Genomic DNA, 20508 nt, shown 5'->3' with positions numbered 1-20508 from the left:
TTAGTTTGTTGACATTGACAATGTTGTAAGATACGATCACGTGATCAATTTAGCTTTTTAGCGTCTCCCATCACGTGACTGGTCTTACTTACCAATTCTAGTATACCATCTCGTTTGCTCGCTCTATCTTTTATTTGAGAATATGCGACTGATAAGGAAAAAACAAGTCGGGTTCAATGCTGAATTGTGCATGACAACTGACATTTGTCAAAAGTGTATGGAAAAATGTTTATAGGAGGGGGAAGTGATTACTGATTATGAAAATTAAAAACAAATATTCAGTTTGAATTTTCCTGAAAACTCATTAATTCTATGAATCCATTTTAAGTCCGATGTAAGTGTTTTTTTAATGTCTTCATTGTGCCATGAAATTACCGTGAAGCGATAAACGACAATAAACGTTTTTCAAAGGTATTTTTAACCTATAAGGTAGTGGAGGAATTTATTTCATAACAATTTTTTTTTCCACTGTATACCTACCTAGATGATGAAACTATAAATCAAAAAGTTAACAAGGTAAGTACTGGTACTGTTGTTTACTTGCTGCTTGCTGCAAATCATGATTTTATTATTGTAAATTTAAATGTTAAATAGTCATTATAGAGTAGGGCTTGGCTAGAATTTTATATTAAAAAAGTGGTTCTTGTGGTTGTACTACTATACTGGATTGGCCTTGTGGAAATAACAGCACAACTACCATATTTAAAACCCCTATGTTGATTGGACTTGCAGGAGGGTCTTTGGTGTTAAAATAAAAAAAGGTGAGGTAAAGTGTTCTCTAGCAATAAAATTAAACTAAAAAGTTATAATAATCTAAATCTAGTTTCATTAAAAAGCATAGAAACAAAATTATGTGACTGGTAATATGTGGTGGCCACATAAGTTATGTGATCATATAATTTACACCTGAAAATAATTGCTCACTAATCACATCTTTGTAATAGTTAGCTTTCTTGTACAGGTATGGAAATTTCAAAATTACACATAGGAATCCCATGATAGGAAGAGAGAACAAAGTGCAAACAACTAACCAGTGCTCTAGACAAAGATGGAGTTAAACCAAAGAATAGCTATTTAACTATTTAATAATAATAATGCATATATTTTTATTTAAATAGCTATTCTTTGGTTAAACTTTGTAAGTGACATATGTCAGTGTGTCAAGAGGGATGTGAGGTCATTCAACAGTTGATCATGTGATCCCTTCATCAGAAATAATTAAAAATTTTGTGACTAACTGTCAAATAAGGTCACATTCATTTTGGCAAGACACAAAGTTCTAGTATCTCCATCTTTGTTTGAGCATTGATTTGCTCTTAAGGGTATACAAAACACATGTGCTGTATTTTCATAAATCACAGCATGTTTCAGCTTGCTGCTCTTTCTTGACCAATCACAAACTACCCACTGTTTACTGATTTACGGAAATGCTGCACATGTTACCATAAGACATACTTGACTATTATGGTAAGTCTTCATGTGCAGCATTTGCCTAAAAGTGTTATTTGGCCTAAATCTCTGACTGTTTTGGTTTAAAAATGCTTATATTTATTGATAAACATATATTTGTTTTTTGTATACAATCATTCCATTACCCAATTTGTTATCATCTTAATTCGGAATAATCTGTGTTAATACCAGAATAATTGAACCTCCATAAAAATCATTAGAGAGATAACAGCCTGTTTTAATGTCATGCCATACCTACCTATTAACTACTGATAAAATGGAATATGATAAAGCTTTCAAAGAAGTCAACAATATGTTTATTAATTTGCAATCGCACACTGTTTCAACATAAAGTTAAAAATTGTGTATTGTTGTTGTTAAGCTGAGCGCAGTGTACAGACAATTTGTGACTAAAATGGGTGAGTGTTTTAGGATTTTCTGGCCAAAAACTTACAGATCTAACTCGACCTAATTAGATGTTTTATTTAAGCAAATGTTTGCACAAGACTGCATGATAAGTGAAGCTCTTCATAATGTTTTATTGAGTGTAACGGTTTTCAGATGCCTCGAAAGTCGTACAGTCCTTCTGAAGGTGGGAATATCAACGCGATCTACGCTGACAGTAACCCGAATTTAAATGATCCTGTGGGAACCATGCCAAGTGAAAGTACCCTACTGGCTGGTCCTCAGACCTATTTTGCAGACGAAAGAATTCGAATACCTGAAACGTCACACGTAATTTGTTTCACGTTGTTTTTTACTTTGTTTAATTAGAAATTTTGCAGGATGGTTTCAGCTTTAAAAAACTTTGGGCCTTCACCGGCCCTGGTTTCCTTATGTCCATAGCGTATTTGGACCCAGGAAATATCGAGAGTGACCTGCAATCTGGTACTGTTGCCGAGTACAGGTTGCTTTGGATGCTTTTGTCCGCTACTATTTTAGGGCTGTTAATGCAACGATTATCGGCTCGTTTAGGTAAAATTTTTTAAATTTGTTTAGTGATTTGATTTAATTGTAATTTTTTAGGTGTGGTCACTGGTTTGCATTTGGCGGAAATGTGCTACAGAAAATACCGCAAAGTCCCTAGACTGATATTGTGGTTGATGATTGAAATTGCAATTATAGGATCTGACATGCAGGAAGTAATTGGGACTGCCATAGCCATTTATTTGCTGTCTGGCACTAGGTAAGCTTAACTCAGTTTTATTAAAAGTGCTGTTAATTTTACAAGGTATTTTAGACTTTTTAGTGTTTTTTAATCTCTTTGAGCTCATCTCATTACATGATCTTGTATGCACAGCTTAAATAGTCCATTAAAACTGAATAATCTCTCGAACAAAAGGTGTCATAGACAAATATTGAATGCCTAATTATAGAGTAATGCAATCAATAATATAGCTGAACTTGGGTAATAGATTGTGAACAAATTGGGACCCACTTGAATGCGAAATTGAATGAGAAGGTCTTTGTGGTAAATGAAGCGTTTTGTAAATAATAAAGTGATCCAATTGTTGCAAGTGATGCATATAAAATGTCACAAATATTGTGAAAAGTTGTATCGGTAATAAAAGCGCGGTTTTTTGGTGAGGAAATTGAATACTGAAGCAATGGTTACCAATATGTATAAAAGTTTGAAATAATCAAGTATTTAATTTCTTAGTGTCGTTTTTTTGAAGGATTCCAATTTATGGAGGCGTCCTAATTACCATAATTGACACCTTCACTTTCCTGATGTTTGACAAATACGGTCTGAGAAAATTGGAAACTTTTTTCGGGCTCTTAATCACCGTAATGGGGGTTACGTTCGGTTATGAATACGCCACGTCCAAACCAAACGCCATAGGCGTGCTAGAGGGCATGTTTATACCCTGGTGTAAGGGATGCGATAATAGGGCGCTGTTACAAGCGGTGGGGATTATTGGTAAGTTAAAAAATACCTTAGAAAGTTTTACGGGCAGCAACACACAAAAGCAAGCTGAAAGATGTAGATTTATCACTAAATTTGTTGAAATGTAATGTCTGAAGACGGTTAAAAACTACATCTAAAACTCTATAAACAGAGTAATTGCTTTTTAAACTCTACTAATACAGAATGATTGATTAGGAGCTGTAATAATGCCCCACAACTTGTATTTACACTCGGCCCTGGTTAAGTCCCGTGAAATTGACCGTACCAACAAGGCAAAAGTGCGAGACGCAAATTTATACTTTTTCGTGGAGGCCTGTATCGCGCTATTCGTCAGTTTCGTAATTAACGTGTTTGTTGTGGCCGTTTTCGCTCACGGACTGTTCCAGAAAACTAATGCTGAAGTTGTGAGTATTCAACCTTAATTCAGTATCAGTCGAATTACTCTCAAAACGTTTTTAGCATAAAGAATGTCTGCATTATCCGTCGATGAACGCTACAATTTTTCCTGACACAGGTCCGGACGCAGATAAGTATGTTGATGCTGACCTTTACAAAGGCGGCATCTTCTTGGGCTGTACCTACGGAGCGGTGGCTATGTACGTGTGGGCTGTTGGGATTTTGGCGGCCGGTCAAAGCTCAACCATGACCGGTACTAATACAGAGTAATATTATTTATTATTATTTCTTACTGTCTTTGTATTAATTTCAGGAACATACGCAGGCCAGTTTGCTATGGAAGGTTTTCTCAATTTGCAATGGGCTCGCTGGAAGCGGGTTCTGTTCACCAGAACCATTGCAATCGTGCCTACGTTTTTGTTGGCGTTTTTCAGCACAATCGGCGATTTAACTAGCATGAACGATATCTTGAACGCGGTTATGAGCATCCAACTGCCTTTTGCCGCCATTCCCACTATTGCTTTTACTAGTAATCCTCAAATTATGGGAGAGTTTACAAACGAGTGGTCTGTACTAAATACTAAACTTAGCCAGTGAGATTAATTTAATTTTCTAATAGGGGGAACAAAGTTATGTCGACCTTACTGAGCTTACTGGTGATCTGCATCAACATTTACACAGTCATAACAACAGTGAATGGATTTGAATTACATTGGTTCGCTTTGACTGTGATTTCAATATTGGGGGTGTGTTACATCCTGTTCTGCATCTATTTGGTACTGCACATGACCATATCGATGGGTGGTACCTGGCCGCTCAAGTACCAATTTGTTCGGGACTACATTGCCGAACCGTCCATCGATGTCAGTTTAGGAGTGCACCCAATCAGTTACTCCAGGTGAGTGGATTTTCGACCAATCCAAGTTACGCTTAAAATGGAGCTTTGATTTCAGCGATGCCTGAAGTTTATTTAAAAAAAAAATGGGGCCCTGGTATGTGCTTCGGTGTCACGTCACTTTAAGTGTTATGTTTAGTCTTGCCTTTGCTTTTAGCAGTTCTTATATTTATTAACTAACGTCATTTTAATTTTTTCCAACAGCATGCAACCATCCGATCAGTTAAAACACACTTACGTTTACTAACCTCTATCTTCACACTGTCTTTACTAAAGTAAGTAACAAACTTAATACGACTCAACATTGTCAATTTCTTTTACTTTATTTGCAATGTTGTCGGTTTTAGTTCCGTGTCGGAGCTTCGCAACCATGACTTTTTGAGTGAGGACCGACCTTAATGTTAACGGAGTGTTGTTTTTGTAAAATGTTTTCCGTTTTATCTAGTTTTAATTCAAATATGAAATTTGTGATCCCCTAAAAGTTACTACTTAATCCTACTATTTTTATTTTAAAATGGAAATGTAAGGAAATCAGGTTGTTAATCAGCATACAGTGAATGAAATATGTGTTGATACTAAACTTTTCAAACTTTGCCTTCTGGTAAAAAATTTACAGTTTGTGGTCAAATACTTAATTGACTTGGTGTTTTCCATGGATTGAGTGCAAAATGACAGTAGATAAAGCAGAATGAAAATACAGCAGGTTTGCACTGGAGAGTCTCGATAAGTCGTTAATTCAAAACTATGAAAATACTTCACTTACCTTACTTATTATACTAGGCAGGACTTTCCACGTGACTTTGTTAAATCTAGAAAGACCAGGTCATTGCATATTTTCCCTCTTGAAAGTGTTAAAGACCAATGTTATTCACCCTGTATTAAACATGTCATGGTTACTATATTTAATTGTGATAGTATTGTAAAGTATTAGTCTATAAAATGTTTATAAAAAATTGTTATTACAGCATTTTTTACTCCTAATATTTGTTCTTTATTCTGTGTTTAATCCTTTTTTAACTTTAAGGTAAAAACTAGGACATTAGAAAACATTGAGTTGTATTTTTTTTAAACAATCAATTTTATTTTGAAATACTTCCCTTCTTTAGGAACCAAAATTTCATAAAGATCAGTCTTAATAATTAAAAAAACCTTAAGAAATAAAGATAACATCTAAGTACAACATAAATTAAGAAATTATTTACAATAAATTCTAACTTTATACACCGAAACTACGACTGGTATTTATTTACAATCAATGCTGATGGGAAAATAATTATTATTCTGAACACAGATGAACTTTACGATTTTTTTAAATACTGAGGCAAAATGGGACTTATTGGCTCATTCGAACTTATACCCCGTTACAATATGTATTATTTACATATATCTAAGAATGCCACGAAGCCGTCGGATTGGTCGGCTCGTTTCCAAATCAAAAATTTACTTGGTGCGTTTACTACAAAAAAATAATATGGCAATGTTTATAAAAATAAATCTAAAAAGTCTACGCGTACTGGCCACACGTTTAAAAAAGAAATAGTGAGATTCGGTCTTAACTAAAACAAAGTTGGAAACGACCCAGGCCAAGTCAGCTCCGTATTATTGCTACTACACTTTCTTATTGTTTACAAACAATCTAAAAATGAAAAATATTCGATTAAAAACTGGACATTTCCTCAAATTTACGCACCTATTAACGTGGTTTGATGACAAAAAACGCCGTAGATGGTTGGCTATTTTCAAAGGCCCAATAAAAATCTCTGTTTTTTTTTTGCTAAATCTTCTTGGTATATCAAGATCTAAAACTGTCTTTAGAAGTAAATATACAATAAAAAAACCTCTTAAATAATAAATCAAAGGCACAATTTCATAAAGCTAAAATCAAAAATAAATAGAATAAATAAAACAATCAAACACTGGGAGGGGTTCAATTAAGCAAGCAATTAACCTAAGTATCCTAAATATATCACAAAAATTTACTAGATTTTGTACAACAAAATGGCTCGGACGTTTAATAAAACGAACAGAGCTTCCTCGTCTGGAAAGTATCACATAATTATTATAAAGTGCGATTAATAATAGCTGCCAGTTGATCTTTTTAATTAAACAAAAACCAACCATCTAACAGGCGGCAAAATTACCGTAACCAAAAGTCGGTTTAGTGGGGTTTTTCAGGCCACGCCAACCTTCTATGTCATTTCTACACATTCAACTACAAAAATTTGTGCTAGGAAAGAAGGCCAATGAATTGATTCACACACTCAGTTTTGTGCGTTTTGTCATTATAGAATTCTAATCATCGGTAAAAAGAATTGTAAATCAATACTGTCACAAAGGTAGAGAAGAACTTCATGGCCTGCCAGAGCAGATGTGGTTTTGAAATGCATGGGCATGAATACATTTTGAAAGACAAAGTGGACAGACTTAATTTGGATAATGCAGAATTTTGAACACAATGTTAAACCTTTTAATTTCAATCAACATCATAATCATTGTTAAAAGAAAAATACAAATGTGTATACAGGGTGCCCCGCGAGGTAAAGGAAAAAAATTCGCTACGTGTTAGATGAATTTGAGTCGAAAATCCTATAAACATGGATCCGCAAATACTTACTTGCCAAGATGTAATTTTTTTAAATTTAATAGTGTTATTGTGCCCGAAACTACAATAATTCCGAAATAATAAGTTTATTTAACAAAAAAATTACTACTTCTGTGAAAAAACCTGTTTACAATAATTGTTCAAAGTGTACACCTTCACATTGTAAGCATAGTTTAGCCTTTATAATGATGTGGCTGATACCTTCCCCATTTTTTCCCAATACGGTGGTTATTTTAGGTCGTCAACGATATTATTAATTTCACGAAGCAGTTCAGTCCTGGTATGTGATTTCTCTAGATACACTAAACTCATATCTTGATAAGAAAACATTTGCGGACCCATGTTTATAGGACATTTTTGACTCAAATTTACCTAAAGAAGACATAGTGAAATTTTGTCCCGTACCTCGCGGGACACCCTGTATTCTTACAAAAATAGAATAAACGTTCAATTCATTGGCTTCTTCTCTGGAAAATAAATCAAAGAAAACCTTATCCAAACCCAGCACGAACCTATACAACACGACGTCATGACAGTATACTGTCCAAATCGAGACTGTTTTGTTGATGCATCTGCGATTGCTGCAAATTGAGTATACTATTTATGGCGCTTTGTACCTGCTCGTCCAAACTGTTATTCTCCGATTCCTCCTCCTTACAGCTGCCGTAGCTGCTGTTCGCTTGCGACGAGGTGTTCGACTCGTAGCCGCACTTTTTCGACTCGTAACCGCAATTCGGACTTTGGCCGGTCGAATTGCCGCCGCACTGTACACTATTATTTACAACGGGGTCGTGTTTTTTCGTGTGCTTGTCCACCCGAAACCGTTTCAGCGTTTCCAGTCGCGAATCGCTGCTCGAAGTGCGTTTCAGATTGTTGTGCGGATGTTGTTCCCCCAAAGATTGATGGGACATGGTAGGATGGTGGTGATTGTTGGCCGGATGATGCTGCTGATGGTTGTTGAGCTCTTTGGCGTCTGCCAGACTACTCAGTTCGCGTTGAATGCACGCCCATTCGTCATACTCCTCGTTGACGGACGAGTCCACATCATTTACCTAATCAAGATGTGATAAACTTAAAACTGTTTTAAATAATAGTATGTAATAATAAAACATACGTGATTACTGGACTCTTGATGACTGACCGACGAGTCCTTATCCTGATGAGCTGTTGGAATATTAGGGGCAGGGGGAGGCGCCGATTCTGCCGTTAAACTTAAAAAGTCATTTTCGTAGTCCTGACGTAGCCTGATCAACGATTGTTGTTCATCGGCCAAAAACATACGATCCAACATCATCAATTCTGATGTTTGTACTTGCCTCTGCAAAAATGAAAATACACAATAAGTATGGAGTAATTTACACAAAAAACATTCATGACTATTTCCTTTATTGTACTAGCAGCCAATCAAATTTAGAGAACCTTTCGAGTTCTACCGATAAGAACCATTTTACACTGACTACATCCCTACCTGCTAAAATTTAACAGTGATTATACTCCATCTAGCTTTTTAAAATAAGTTGGGTTTACAGACAGTTTAGACAGTGTTATATTGCACCTGATCTTGTCACATTCAAACCTCAACTTAGCGTAAGTCTTACTTAAAATTGATTTGGAAGTGTTTTCGAAACAGACATTAGACACATAAAATTTAAGTTATTCAAAAACTGTTTATACAAAAAAGTCGCTAGAAAATGTTAGGGAATAAAATTGTAGATTGTCACAAAAAAAAAATTATTTAAATCTTTAATGGAACACCCTGTATATTTTCTGATCAGTTGATACATCTGTTTCCTCTGAGTCCAAAAATAAATAAGTTGACACATGGTTTAGCCGTTTTCGAATTATTGACATTCAAAGATTGTGATTTTATTGTTTTTTAAAATCACAGTTGCCGAATGGTTCCGAACGTCACGATGACGTAATTTGACAGTTGGTCAATATATTGTTTTGTTAAATTACGTCATCGTGACGTCAAATTTGCTCTGTACATTGGGGCCGCATTCGTTTTCACGCTCCATGGTGACAAAACCATCAACCGTCAACTGTGTCAACTCGAATACGAATGATATTTTAGTCTCTTTAATTATTTATGATTTTAAAAAACAATAAAATCTCAATCCTTGAATGCCAATAACTCGAAAACGGCTAAATCAGAAACGGCATATCATATTATATTTTTGGAAATCAAAAAATATACAGGGTGTTCCGTAACAGTTTTTTTTTCCTGTCTGCAAAAATAAAGTAGCCTCAAGCTGTACTCGTGATCAACTCTGTATGTACACAAAAACGTTTTTCTAGATTTAGACAAAAATGCAAATTTGTTTACGATTGTGACTGAAACTTTAAATGTATCTTACCATACTCTCCTTCATTAACAGGTACTTATATTTGTCAGTCATTTTGTCGAACTTGGCGATAAAATGTCGAGCGGTCAACTCGAAAATCTCGTCGGCCTTATCCAAGTCCTGTCTTGATAGGACCGGCTGATCGAAACAGTGGTACCGAATCAGTCTAGCGCACGCGTCCCTTCGATCTTTGAACGGTCTGTGCACGTCGGGTTTGGCCGCTTCTTGTTGATCCAACAGCATTTGAGACTCTATCCTGTTGTACAAAAATTCTGTTAAACTGAAAGATTAAGACACAAAGAATGATATCTTACAAATGTGCCTTCTTCGCCAAAGACAATTGAGGTGGTGGTTGAGTGGTTAAATGCGGCACGGTATGTTTGTTGTTTTGATGCGCGTTCGTCTGTGGCAGTTGCTGCTGCTGTTGCTGTTGAGAATTCAACATTTGAAGTTGTTGTTGCTGTTGAAAGTGTTGCTGCTGTTGCTGGAAAATTAATGAAGCCTGCTGTTGGTGATTTATTGGATGTTGAGGCTTGACTTGCGGCGTTGTCGGACTAGGTTGCTTTGGTTTTGCAATCTAAACATTCTTGGTATTCTAAACTAAGCTTTTTTGAAGTATTCCAAATTCTTACCTGACAGTTACCAGTCTGATTCTGTTGAGCATGTGACAAATGGTGATGAACACCGCCAGCCACATGCTGTTGATTCGGCGGTCCTTGTTGCGTAATCGCATTGTGCAAGTGAGGCTGCGGCGATGGCAACTGAGGCGAACTGATTTGCGGCGAGTGCAGCTTGGGCGAAGGCAACTGAGGGGAATGCAACTGGGGCGAGTGCAACTGCGGCTGTTTCGGGTAGAGTGGCGGCAACTGTGATACCTGTCCAATAGCGTTGATTCGGGTATTGTGCGGTTGGCTGACAACAACATGGGAAGGAGCCGTTAAACCATGATGGGCCGACGAAACTGTACTGTTGTGATGATGATGATTGGCCGACTGAATCAGGTGCGACGGAGAGGGGTGATGGTGAATAGTGGAGTGAGCAGATGGCGAAAAATCCCCAGTTGACGTGGCAACCGACACTGAGACTCTTGGCGCGATGTGTGATGTTGTTGTAATGGACTGAAAAGTAAGTTATTTTAGTTTCATATTATACAAACAGTTGTAATTGTTAATAAAAAAATACAAACATACTTTAACAAGACACCTTTCATAAGCCGCACTATGTCTAAACTGTTCCCCTCTCCGAAAATAATAATAGTCTTGACAGCATAAAGACCAGTAGTTGTTTTGATACATCTTGACACGCTCTCATCAAAACCGCCGATTTTTTTTATTACCCTTGTATTAATAAGCTAATTTTAGGCGGCTAAGTAAACATTATTGCTGGCAGAAGTACGGCGAACAATAATAAGCGAGCGTTAGTTTACTAATCTTATCGCAATGAGAGCGTAATTATCATTTTTGTTGATAAGTATGGTGATGGTACACTCGAGATTTCTTACACGCGATTTGGCGCTGTTTAAACAAGACATAATGCAATATCAGTGTGTAATTATTTAGCAAATTAAACGATGGGGTAGCTAAGATTTTAATGAGAATCAATTTAAGCCACTTAGTGAGCCATATAAATATTTTGATTAAAAAATCAATTACAATCAGATGTTCACTCACTTGATGTGACGTTGAAATGGAGTTGTCAGCGCTGCTGCTTCGCGGTAAATTTTGAATGCTGTTATTCAGACCGGGGCTGGGCGGTTCGCTTTTGATCGAATTCGACGGTGACGGCAGGTTCAAACTGGACGGATTTACTATAGTCAGTTGGTTGTTCAAGTAGTAGACCTGTCAAAATCAAAGAATGTTATAATAATAATAATAATAATAATAAACTTTATTTGCCAACAAAATGATATACAAATCACAAAGCAACGTCAAATGGTGTCTGTAACACCTTTACAAATAATCTTACTGATCTAAACTATGGCTAAATACGTGTATAACGTTACAAAACATGCAGCAGATATACCAACCAGTATACAATAATAAAAGACACCGGCAGTAATAATAGTAAAATACACTTATAATATGAAAATAGATACATAAAATAATCAATAAAATGTTACCTAGTAAAATTAAAAGAATAAAACTGCTTTTGTTTTAAAAAGTGGATGACTTTCTCTCTAAACACGGCGACGCTACCCGCGTTATATAACTAAACAGCCATAAAATTTTCGTATAATGTGGGGTTTTGACTCTAATAAATCTCTTAGTTCTTGTCATTTTGATAATAGAACATTTAGAATCATTTGAACTGTTCCAAAGGCTTTTGGAAGCTTATATGCTGTCTCAGGAGCATTTGGAAGCCTCTAGACACTGTTTTGAAAGCTTTCGGAAGTTTCTAGTGTTTTGGAAGCTTCTGAAATATTTTTAGACTACTTCAGGAGCATTTAAAAGGTTTTTGGACAGTTTAACAAGCATATTGAAGGTTCTGGACAGCTTTAAAAGCATATGGCAACTTAGACCGTTCTGAAAGTTGTTAGAAACTTTTAAACTGCTCTAGAAGCATACAGAAGCTTTTAGACTGTTTTGAAATCTTTTGAGAGTGTCTGGACTAGTTGAAGAGAGTTACAAATGAATGTTTACATTTACGTTACTGGACCAATAAAATTAGGTCAAAACTCCGGCTTTTTTAGCGCATTTTAAACAGCATTTACTATTACCCCTATTGACCCCAACTACATAAGTTCAGGTTAACTCAATCTAACAAAAAGGTTACTTTAACTTTTCCCCCTCTTTAAATTTCTTTCTTTCTATACTGGGACAACACTGACCTTATCTGGAGGTAACAATTTCCCTGACGCCAAAATTTTCTGTTGTTCCGCAAACAACCCTTTCAAGGCGCTGTTCATTTCAGCGTCGCCGGGTTGTAACCGTGCCGTCAGTGCCTGTATCCGCATCTGAATCGTTTTTAAGTGTTGCTGTTTTTGGGGTGTCAGCTGGATTGTGGTGATTCTCTATAAAACACATAATTAACTGTGAATTTTTGTCTAAATTGCTGGATCAACTATGTACCTGTTGAGTTTGTCTTTCCGCATTAATGGGACCGTTTCCAGGCAAGTGTGCCACGCCAGTTTCCTCCAGGATTTGTCCCAATAACTTGTCCACATCGTGGGGGACAGTGGCGCCGTTTGAGTCGTGCAGCGAATGTACTGTCGGACTGACTTTTTGCTGTTTTTGAGGTGAAATCGGACTTTTCTGTCGATCCTTCAACGAAATCATTTATTACCTTCCTAACAGAAAGTTGTAGCAAAGACATACCAGTTTAACTTGAGATTGCACTGAAGGTTGTACTAAAGCCTGAGGCTGGTTGGTTTTGTTTTGTATAGGCTGCACATGATTGTGAGGTAAAATGTGCTTGACTGGTTGAGGCGAAGGACTGCTTAAAGGCTTAAGATTTTGAGGCGGTGGTGACTTGATCTGTTCAATGTTATTCAGAAGCGGTTTTCTTTCAATTACGTTATCAACACCGTGAGCTCCTTCATGCATTAACGTTTTCATTCCTTGGGACTTAATCTACATACCAAATCTATGACAATCTAGAACTTGACTACCGTGAAAAAATGTAACTTACCTCACTAAGTTTTTTCACCGGTTTCATTTTAGGACTCAATTTTTTGTCGTTCTGCTCTTTATTAGGCCTTTGCATGAATATCGTCTGTCCGTTAACAGTGACTTGACCATTTCTAATGTATCAATATGATAATTAAAGAACAAAATATTTGTAATTAAATCAAACCTTTTCAGCTGCTCAAGCTGTTCAGGTGTCAAGTTGACCACATAAGAGGTGGGGTTGTTTTGGTGTTGATTTGATTGGTTTTCATGCATGTTGTGCTGTTGGTGGGATTGATGTTGGATGGGTTGGACTGTTTGAACTGGCGGTTGGCTCTTTTGAAATGGCTGAACCTGAAAATTAAATGTTTTACTTAAGCTATAAAGCAAAACAATTTTTCAGAGAGAAAAAATAATAAACATTACCAGATAGTAGTTTCAATAAGTTTGTGTCATTATTACTAACCTACTGATAGTTTTCTAAACATCAGTACAGTAAATGTATAGTTATTTCAAATAAGAAAAATGAGAGAGACAAAAAACACTCAAATCATCAAATACATTTTGACAATAAATTGCAAGATATGAAAATTTGGAAACATAGTGATTTTGGTATAGTTATGGCACTTTCTGTTTTACTGAAAATCTGTAATTATATTATTTTAAAAATACTAATGGTAGTAGTGACAATGCCACTGTAATTTTGTATTAAAAGCCTTATCAATTTCTAGTGGACAAGCATTATTAAAAACTCTTCAAGGAAAGTAAAAAAATAAAATCCTACCTTCAAAATTGGCTGGGTAGTTTGCGTGTGCGCCTGTTGAAACCCTTGAACGCTGTGTACGGAAGTTTGCATAGATTGAGCTTGCACAGGCTGAACGTTTTGCACCCCCTAAAAAAACACACGATTAAGCAGGTTAAAAACCCAAAAAACCTTAAAAATCTATTACCTGAGTCATATTTTGAGACACAACATTTTGAACAGAAGCTTGAACAACGTTCTGCAAGGAAGCGCTCTGACTCATATTCTGTTGCACCACTGAACTCTGCGAGGCCATATTTTGAGCTAAATTTTGCACCGCGTTCTGCGCCACCACATTTTGAACGGAACTCTGAGCGACGTTTTGAGCCAAATTTTGCAACGCCTAAAACAATTTTTTCTAAAATTCTTGAAGACAGTTTTTGCCGGAATTTACACTCACGTTCTGATTTTGATGCACAGTTTGAGCTTGCACTTGCATATTTTGTTGCTGTAGCAAGCTTTGAATTTGCGACTGTAAATTGTGAACTTGCGATTGAGCTATACTGTGCACTGTCGGTACCTAAACGCCAGAAAAATTAGATCTATAAACTTGAAATGAAATGTTGAAACTTACTTGAGAATGTATACTGTGTATGGGTTGTGGTTGAACAATTTGCATCGGCTGGTGTTGGAGGGCATTCACAGTTTGGTGCTGAATAGTTTGTTGTACAGTTTGTTGCTGTATTTGCGGCTGTAACGACTGGACAAAACCACCTTTAAAACCTGCTTGTCCCTCTGTGGACACTCTACATACTTGAATTGTGTGTTGCACTTGAGGCTGCACAGTTTGCTGCTGTACAGTTTGAATGGTTTGACTTTGAACAGTCTGTTGCTGTATGGTTTGAACTGACTGTTGCTGTATAGTCTGCACCGTTTGCTGTACAGTCTGTTGGTCCATGGAAGGTTGCAAAACTAAGCCACCCAATAAACCCTGGAGAATCAACTGGCCTTGAATATCCTAAATGGGAAAATTAATTTCAACTTTCCAAATTAACTCAACAAGACAAACCTGATTTAATGTGGGGTCGTGCTGCAAAACCAATCTTCCATCCTCTCCCATCGTTAGCTTGAATCCACCACTCCTTTGTAACATTAGGCCGTTGTTTATCGTAAAGTTTGGCGTTATAAATGTGGAATTAAATGGTAATCCTCCACTTGCGTGTACGGCCGCCGAAGCTGCCGCTTGTGAGTTACTATTAGATATCATCCCACCTTGAAAGTTTTGATTTAGAACCTGAAATCAAACATGTTAAACTCCCTTCACTTGTGAATCGTCTCAGATAATCCTACCTGAACTACTGGACTAGCAGTGTTTATAGTCTGTTGTGGCATAGCTGAAATCTGGATGTTTTGAATGTTTTTTTTGGGTTCAGCTTGGACAAATGTCATGGGCGCCGACATGTTACTAGGAGTAAGTGGTTGACTATGCAAGGGCGGCTGAGGTGTGGTTGGCACTGAATTATGTTCACTTTCACTCTGAGAAGTGTCACTCTCAAACTGGATATCATCTTCATCCCCAATACCTACAAAAATGTTTAAAAAAATCCAAATTTCACACAAACAACACAACATACCTGATAGCTTCATAATATTAGCCAAGTCCAATTTCTTCTTCCCTAATTTCAATTTAGGTTTCTTTTTAATCACCTGCTGTTGAATGTGAATTTGTTGTTGCTGTTGCTGATGATGCTGTTGAGTATTGTTAACAATAGTTTGATGTATTTGTGTAGCATTTATTGGCTGATTGGCTACCTGTGATTAGAAACATTTTGTTTGGCAATGGAAATCTTTATTCAAAGAGTACTACCTGGGTTGTCACATAAGTTGTTGATGAAGGAGCCAACTGGACCCCATTGGCTAATACTCGTACCATTGGCTGAGACCTAGCAGGTGCTCCCAATTGAAGCAGTTGCTGGGTAGCACAAGCTGGTTGCAGTATCAATCCTTGAGTAGCTTGTGACGTAGCCTATGAACCAAACCAATCAAATTCATGTGTTTAGCAATTTTTATGGTTGTTTACCTGTAGCTTGGCGCCTGCCGTTGTCATAGGAGCACTGGTTTGGGGCCTCAGAATGAATTGAACCCCAGGCCCTGCCAGCATAGGCATTTGATTAATTAACAGGGGTTGTGCTGTAGGCATTAGTGTTGCGGTTGCAGCGGCCGTTTGCTGACTAGCAGACGGTATCACAATTTGAGGGCTGAAAACAGTCAATTATGTCAGATTTTTTTTCATATTAATTATCAAGTGAAAATTGATTTTGCAAGCATAGAAATTTGATTTGAAAACTTTTATAAATCAATTCCTACATTTTTGAGTATACTGACAACATATGAAGTTTAGATTAATTTGCAAACTTGTTGTTCCTTTTAAAGGCTGCAATTTGACTTGCAAACTTAGAATTTATAAACTCACAGTTGTATAATACAGTGGTTCTGTTATTGAACCCAGTACAGAAATGTCACATTGACAGTAATGCATTTTCTGTAAGAAAGTTCAACCACCGAAGCTTTCATATAATTAAAACTAGTTGAGATTTAGCCTCTAGCTCTTTTTAATTGCTTGAATGTTCAGCTAAAATTTAATGGAAAACACAAACATTCAGTTGTATCTTGCCTCAATCTGCAGTACTTATGTCCATTTTCCCAACACAAGGACCACTTGGATAAGTTTAGTTTTGACTGTGTTATTTTGCTCCTGATCTGTCATATTCAAACCTCAATTTAACTTCAGTTGTACATTGTACTTAAAATCTACTAGGAAGTGTCAGGGAAATGGGCATAAATCCAATTTATCACAAATATATTAGATTATTTATGTTCCACATACTGCAAGGTGAGGTTAGCAATAAAGTTGATGTTGGTGTATCTAAAATAAAAATACTTTGGTTCTATTTACTTTTAACTATTTTTAAAAGACCACAAGGTGCCTTGAGAGTAGGTTTGTTGCACTAATATGCAGAGTGTCTCAAAAACAAATGGTTAACTCTAAGTAGTTTAATAAAATAAACTGATTTAACATGTCTTGGTTTTGTCATGCTAAGACCAACATTTGTGTAAATCTCTGCACAGTGGGTAGTTTAGGATGAATCACAAACTACAACAATGCTGTAATATAGGCAAATACTGTACTTGTAAAATTATAGGTAATTACCACTCAAATTACCATGTTAAATAAAGTGTCAAAGTGGAAGAAATATACAAATTGCAGCTCAATGTAATCTCTAAAATCTATCTATCAAAAAATATTCAATGAAAAGCAAGTTTAACATTAAAAGTGTTGAAATAATAACCTCAAATGCTTTGTAACTGTTCTTCTCAAGTTATTTTCTATTCACACAAATTTACTTACCTAACACTGGGTTTTGGTGATGGTTGAGGACTGGCACTAGGCTTCGGTAGAATATTCAAATGGGGTTTCAACTTGATAACATTCTGCGGCTGAGAAGTCTGTATGGGCCTTGTTATAAGGTTGTTGTTGTGGATAATTTGCATCACTGGAAAATTGGGCTGTGGTGTAGGAGGTTTTAGATTGGGTGATGGAGATTTCAAACTGGCCGGTGAGGAGTAGGGGGATGGGGGATAATTTGGACTAGGATGGGAATAAGCCGGTGACACATTGGACACCAACTGAGGCTTCTTGACCAGATTGAGGTTGTTGGAACCGACCACTGTACAATTTGTGCTCATATTTTCGTAGTCAATTTTCTCCTGCTTGATCTGGAAGGTGGCGTTTTTTGGTGATTTACACATCTTTTGAAAAGCTTTACTTGGGGTTTGAGACATTTTTCACAGCACTCAAATAGTCTCAAAGAGTTTATATCACTGGGTTTAAGTACATTATATGAAATATTTACACCTGGAATGTTGGGCTTTAAGTTAAGGTCACTGTTTGCATTGTCTGGGTGTGTTTTTTTGCTTAATTTGACCGCGAATCACTAACCGAACTCAAACAAAGCCATTTTTTCGTTGTTTAAATGACGGTTTCTCAGACAAGTGGGAAACATTATTTGTAAAATAGCCAACGACACATTTTCACAGAAAAATCACATGTAAAACCACTAAAAACACGATTTTAGTAATGTCCTGTATCAAGCACCATCACTACCACTGAAGATGAATCCTTGGCAAACGCGATTAATCCAATAGTCAAATGGCATTTACCACCTGAAACAAATGAAGTCAAATTCAATATATACCAAACATAACCTCTCCGAGAAAAGGCAAGTTTATTACAAATAATCGCCATTTTATGACCCGTAACACTCACGTTATACTCCAGCACATCTCAAACACCATATAAAGCCGTTTGGCAAAGCAAAATAACCCGGAGCAGCTTTGTTTATAAACAAAAAATTGCAAATTTGCAACAAGCTATCGTCGTGCCGCCATCTTTTACATTTTACGATGCTCCTTTTTTCTTGTCCCTTGTTCTTACGACGGATCGGCAATCAAAGTATTTCCCCCACCCTGACCTAAAAATGGACCGATCCATCACCTTTGTTTTCCCCTATTTTCTGTCATAACTTTGCCGTATTTATACAATCGGCCTTTTCCTGCATCGCATCTAATTAAAATCCATTTTAAGTGGTTTATGATTTGTATTAATAAATTTTGAACGCCCACCATCAAAACGAAACAATTCCGTGAAAATAAATCAGCTTTTGTGCAAGTGATGGGGTGGGGATATGAGGGGGGGGAGGTAAAGAACCTGGTAGTGGGGCTTGAATGTAGGCCAAAAACACGAAAAACTTTATTTAAACCTGCAATTTGGCATTAAATCACCCATTAACATAATTAATAACGCGTCGCTAATTAATTTTAATGCAATGATTGACAGGCTATATAATAAACGGGTATAAAAAATCGATACATAAGTAAGGTTACAAGGTGAGGACACGTAAAAATCGCCTCGGTACGAGCATAACGTGAGCATTGGCATGCTATTTACGAAAAAACTGGATTTTTTAAGAGTTTTTTCAAGCATAAACGGCACAGGAATCCTGTCTACAGCACTTTCGTTGGTAAAACGATAAAATTCTACGTACCTTTTACAATTTTCACTTCACGGGTTGCGTCGGGGCACATTCTGGGCAAAAGCAGGGAATGCCGCCTTCTCATTGGTCAGCCGACGGCGTCATATGATACACAAAAAAATAACATTTGCTTTGAGGTTAGCCTGCCCGTTTATACGATTATCGACTCTACGTTACGTTTACTTTAGGTTTATTCCCTTTTATACGGAAATAATGGCTTAACAATGACTTAATACCTCTTTTAATACTAATAATGTTTTTCTTTAAAGGAGGAGGTGTGATATTTTAACGGTAGCCAATAAAATTTGCAGTAGTTATGGGTTTTTATCGGGTTCTTCTGAATTGTTCACGTGATGTCCTGCTCAGATTGTTTTGACATTTAGGATAATAGATGTCGTTTTAACTTAACTTGTTAAACAATTAAAAATCAGTAATTAGTCAGTAAAAACTATGTAATCAAATTTTTCAGTTTGATTGACAGATAAGCGTTCCGGTAGCTGTTAAAGCTCCAGCTACACAACAGACAAGTTGATGCTGAAGCTGACCACAAAACGGCGTTTACGCATTCAAGTCAATCGATGTAGGTATATGCAAGAAGACAAAAGCCAATCAATAATATAGCAAGGCGCAAGGCGGTCATTTAACTAACACCTTTTGGCCTCCCTATGTTTCATATTACCCTCATCCCCTAATCGGAGAAAAAAACCACCCTGTACACAAAAAAATGTAAAAGGATGGAGGGTTACGATTGGAAAAAAAGCATTTCCGGGATTTTTTCTGTTCAAACCGGAAGTCGAAACTCTTGTTATGTCATATTACATTTCCCCGCAGACGAATCCATTACCAATCGCCGCGGGGGTGGGGGAAGCAAAGCAGCATCACGTATTCCCCTACTGCCCCACCAAGGTGCGCGCTGAGATGTTTGATGCAACGATTGTCACGTGTCTGTAATGGTTAGAGGGGGGGTAAAATTGTCAAGTCCCGAAAAACGTCGATTAGATTAGGATAATCGTCAATCGGTAAAGGATTAGTCTAAAGCGATGCGGCGTTGTCAGATTGTACCATTAATATCTGTCTATTGAAAATTGGAAAGTACCTAGATTAAAACAAAAACTGCAATGTACACAAATACTTAATTTTATACTACATGTAGAGTAGAAAATTGTTATAACTAGGCTTTCATTTGTCATATTCATGTTGACATGTTGATTTACTATTTGTGGATATTTTCAACATTATGCAATGTTTACAAGTTGAAAATAAACATTCCTTCCTTTAATCTGAATTTGTTTTTTATTTTTTTAACAACCACATTGACAGCTATAAAAATTTCAATCTTATGGATTTTATTCAAATGGGTTGTCATGATAAGTGAAAATTTGGCAACAGCGATCCTCAAACTACGACAATTTAATCATCAAACAAAGATGGAAAATGTACACGTTATTTGATGCAACAAAGCAAGAAATAAT

The 20508-nt window shown here is 36.6% G+C and overlaps 2 protein-coding genes and 1 long non-coding RNA gene across 8 annotated transcripts; 2 read left to right on the top strand and 1 right to left on the bottom strand.

Annotated features, from left to right (window-relative positions):
• The first annotated feature begins 222 nt into the window (after positions 1–222).
• LOC145726571 (protein Malvolio-like) lies at positions 223–5630 on the top strand. Of its 6 annotated transcripts, none has more exons than XR_014177620.1 (12): positions 223–411; positions 485–516; positions 2011–2184; positions 2235–2424; positions 2476–2635; positions 3126–3370; positions 3554–3762; positions 3818–4007; positions 4068–4320; positions 4374–4652; positions 4708–4924; positions 4997–5630. XR_014177620.1 is itself a non-coding variant. In XM_081975729.1 (12 exons), exons 3-11 carry the CDS (start codon positions 2011–2013, stop codon positions 4894–4896), a joined length of 1743 nt encoding a protein of 580 aa, XP_081831855.1. In that variant the 5' UTR covers positions 223–411; positions 485–516; the 3' UTR covers positions 4897–4924; positions 4997–5630. The 6 variants fall into 6 exon arrangements, 5 of the variants coding, with proteins under 5 accessions (XP_081831855.1, XP_081831857.1, XP_081831853.1 ...); XM_081975729.1 differs by having other exon boundaries at positions 4854–4924; XM_081975731.1 differs by having other exon boundaries at positions 4708–4746.
• Positions 5631–5703: 73 nt separating this feature from the next.
• LOC145726568 (uncharacterized) lies at positions 5704–18649 on the bottom strand. The gene is given in 22 exon segments (XM_081975723.1): positions 5704–8303; positions 8366–8569; positions 9609–9852; positions 9911–10173; positions 10229–10714; positions 11267–11434; positions 12424–12606; positions 12665–12856; positions 12911–13165; positions 13224–13335; positions 13389–13555; positions 13986–14093; positions 14152–14523; positions 14578–14703; positions 14758–14961; positions 15013–15237; positions 15294–15526; positions 15578–15755; positions 15811–15969; positions 16024–16201; positions 17353–18167; positions 18271–18649. Coding segments are annotated over 21 exon segments (5016 nt in total). The 5' UTR covers positions 17787–18167; positions 18271–18649; the 3' UTR covers positions 5704–7778.
• On the top strand, positions 10663–20321 carry LOC145726585 (uncharacterized). Its single transcript, XR_014177621.1, has 2 exons — positions 10663–10721; positions 19506–20321. It is a non-coding gene; the product is annotated as an uncharacterized LOC145726585 (long non-coding RNA).
• Positions 20322–20508: the final 187 nt, after the last annotated feature.

This window comes from Ips typographus, linkage group LG3, assembly GCF_016097725.1.
Source record: "Ips typographus isolate SLU linkage group LG3, UJ_Ityp_2.0, whole genome shotgun sequence".
Classification (NCBI taxonomy): domain Eukaryota; kingdom Metazoa; phylum Arthropoda; class Insecta; order Coleoptera; family Curculionidae; genus Ips; species Ips typographus.
This window is presented reverse-complemented; position numbering and strand designations above follow the sequence as displayed.

What these genes read in the sequence shown, in the direction of transcription:
- LOC145726571 (XM_081975727.1), top strand. Translation starts at nt 2,011, where the DNA reads ATGCCTCGAAAGTCGTACAGTCCTTCTGAAGGTGGGAATATCAACGCG. An exon ending in ACGATTATCGGCTCGTTTAG is followed by an intron (nt 2,425 to 2,475) that starts GTAAAATTTTTT and finishes GTAATTTTTTAG; the next exon opens with GTGTGGTCACTGGTTTGCAT. An exon ending in TCAAAGCTCAACCATGACCG is followed by an intron (nt 4,008 to 4,067) that starts GTACTAATACAG and finishes TATTAATTTCAG; the next exon opens with GAACATACGCAGGCCAGTTT.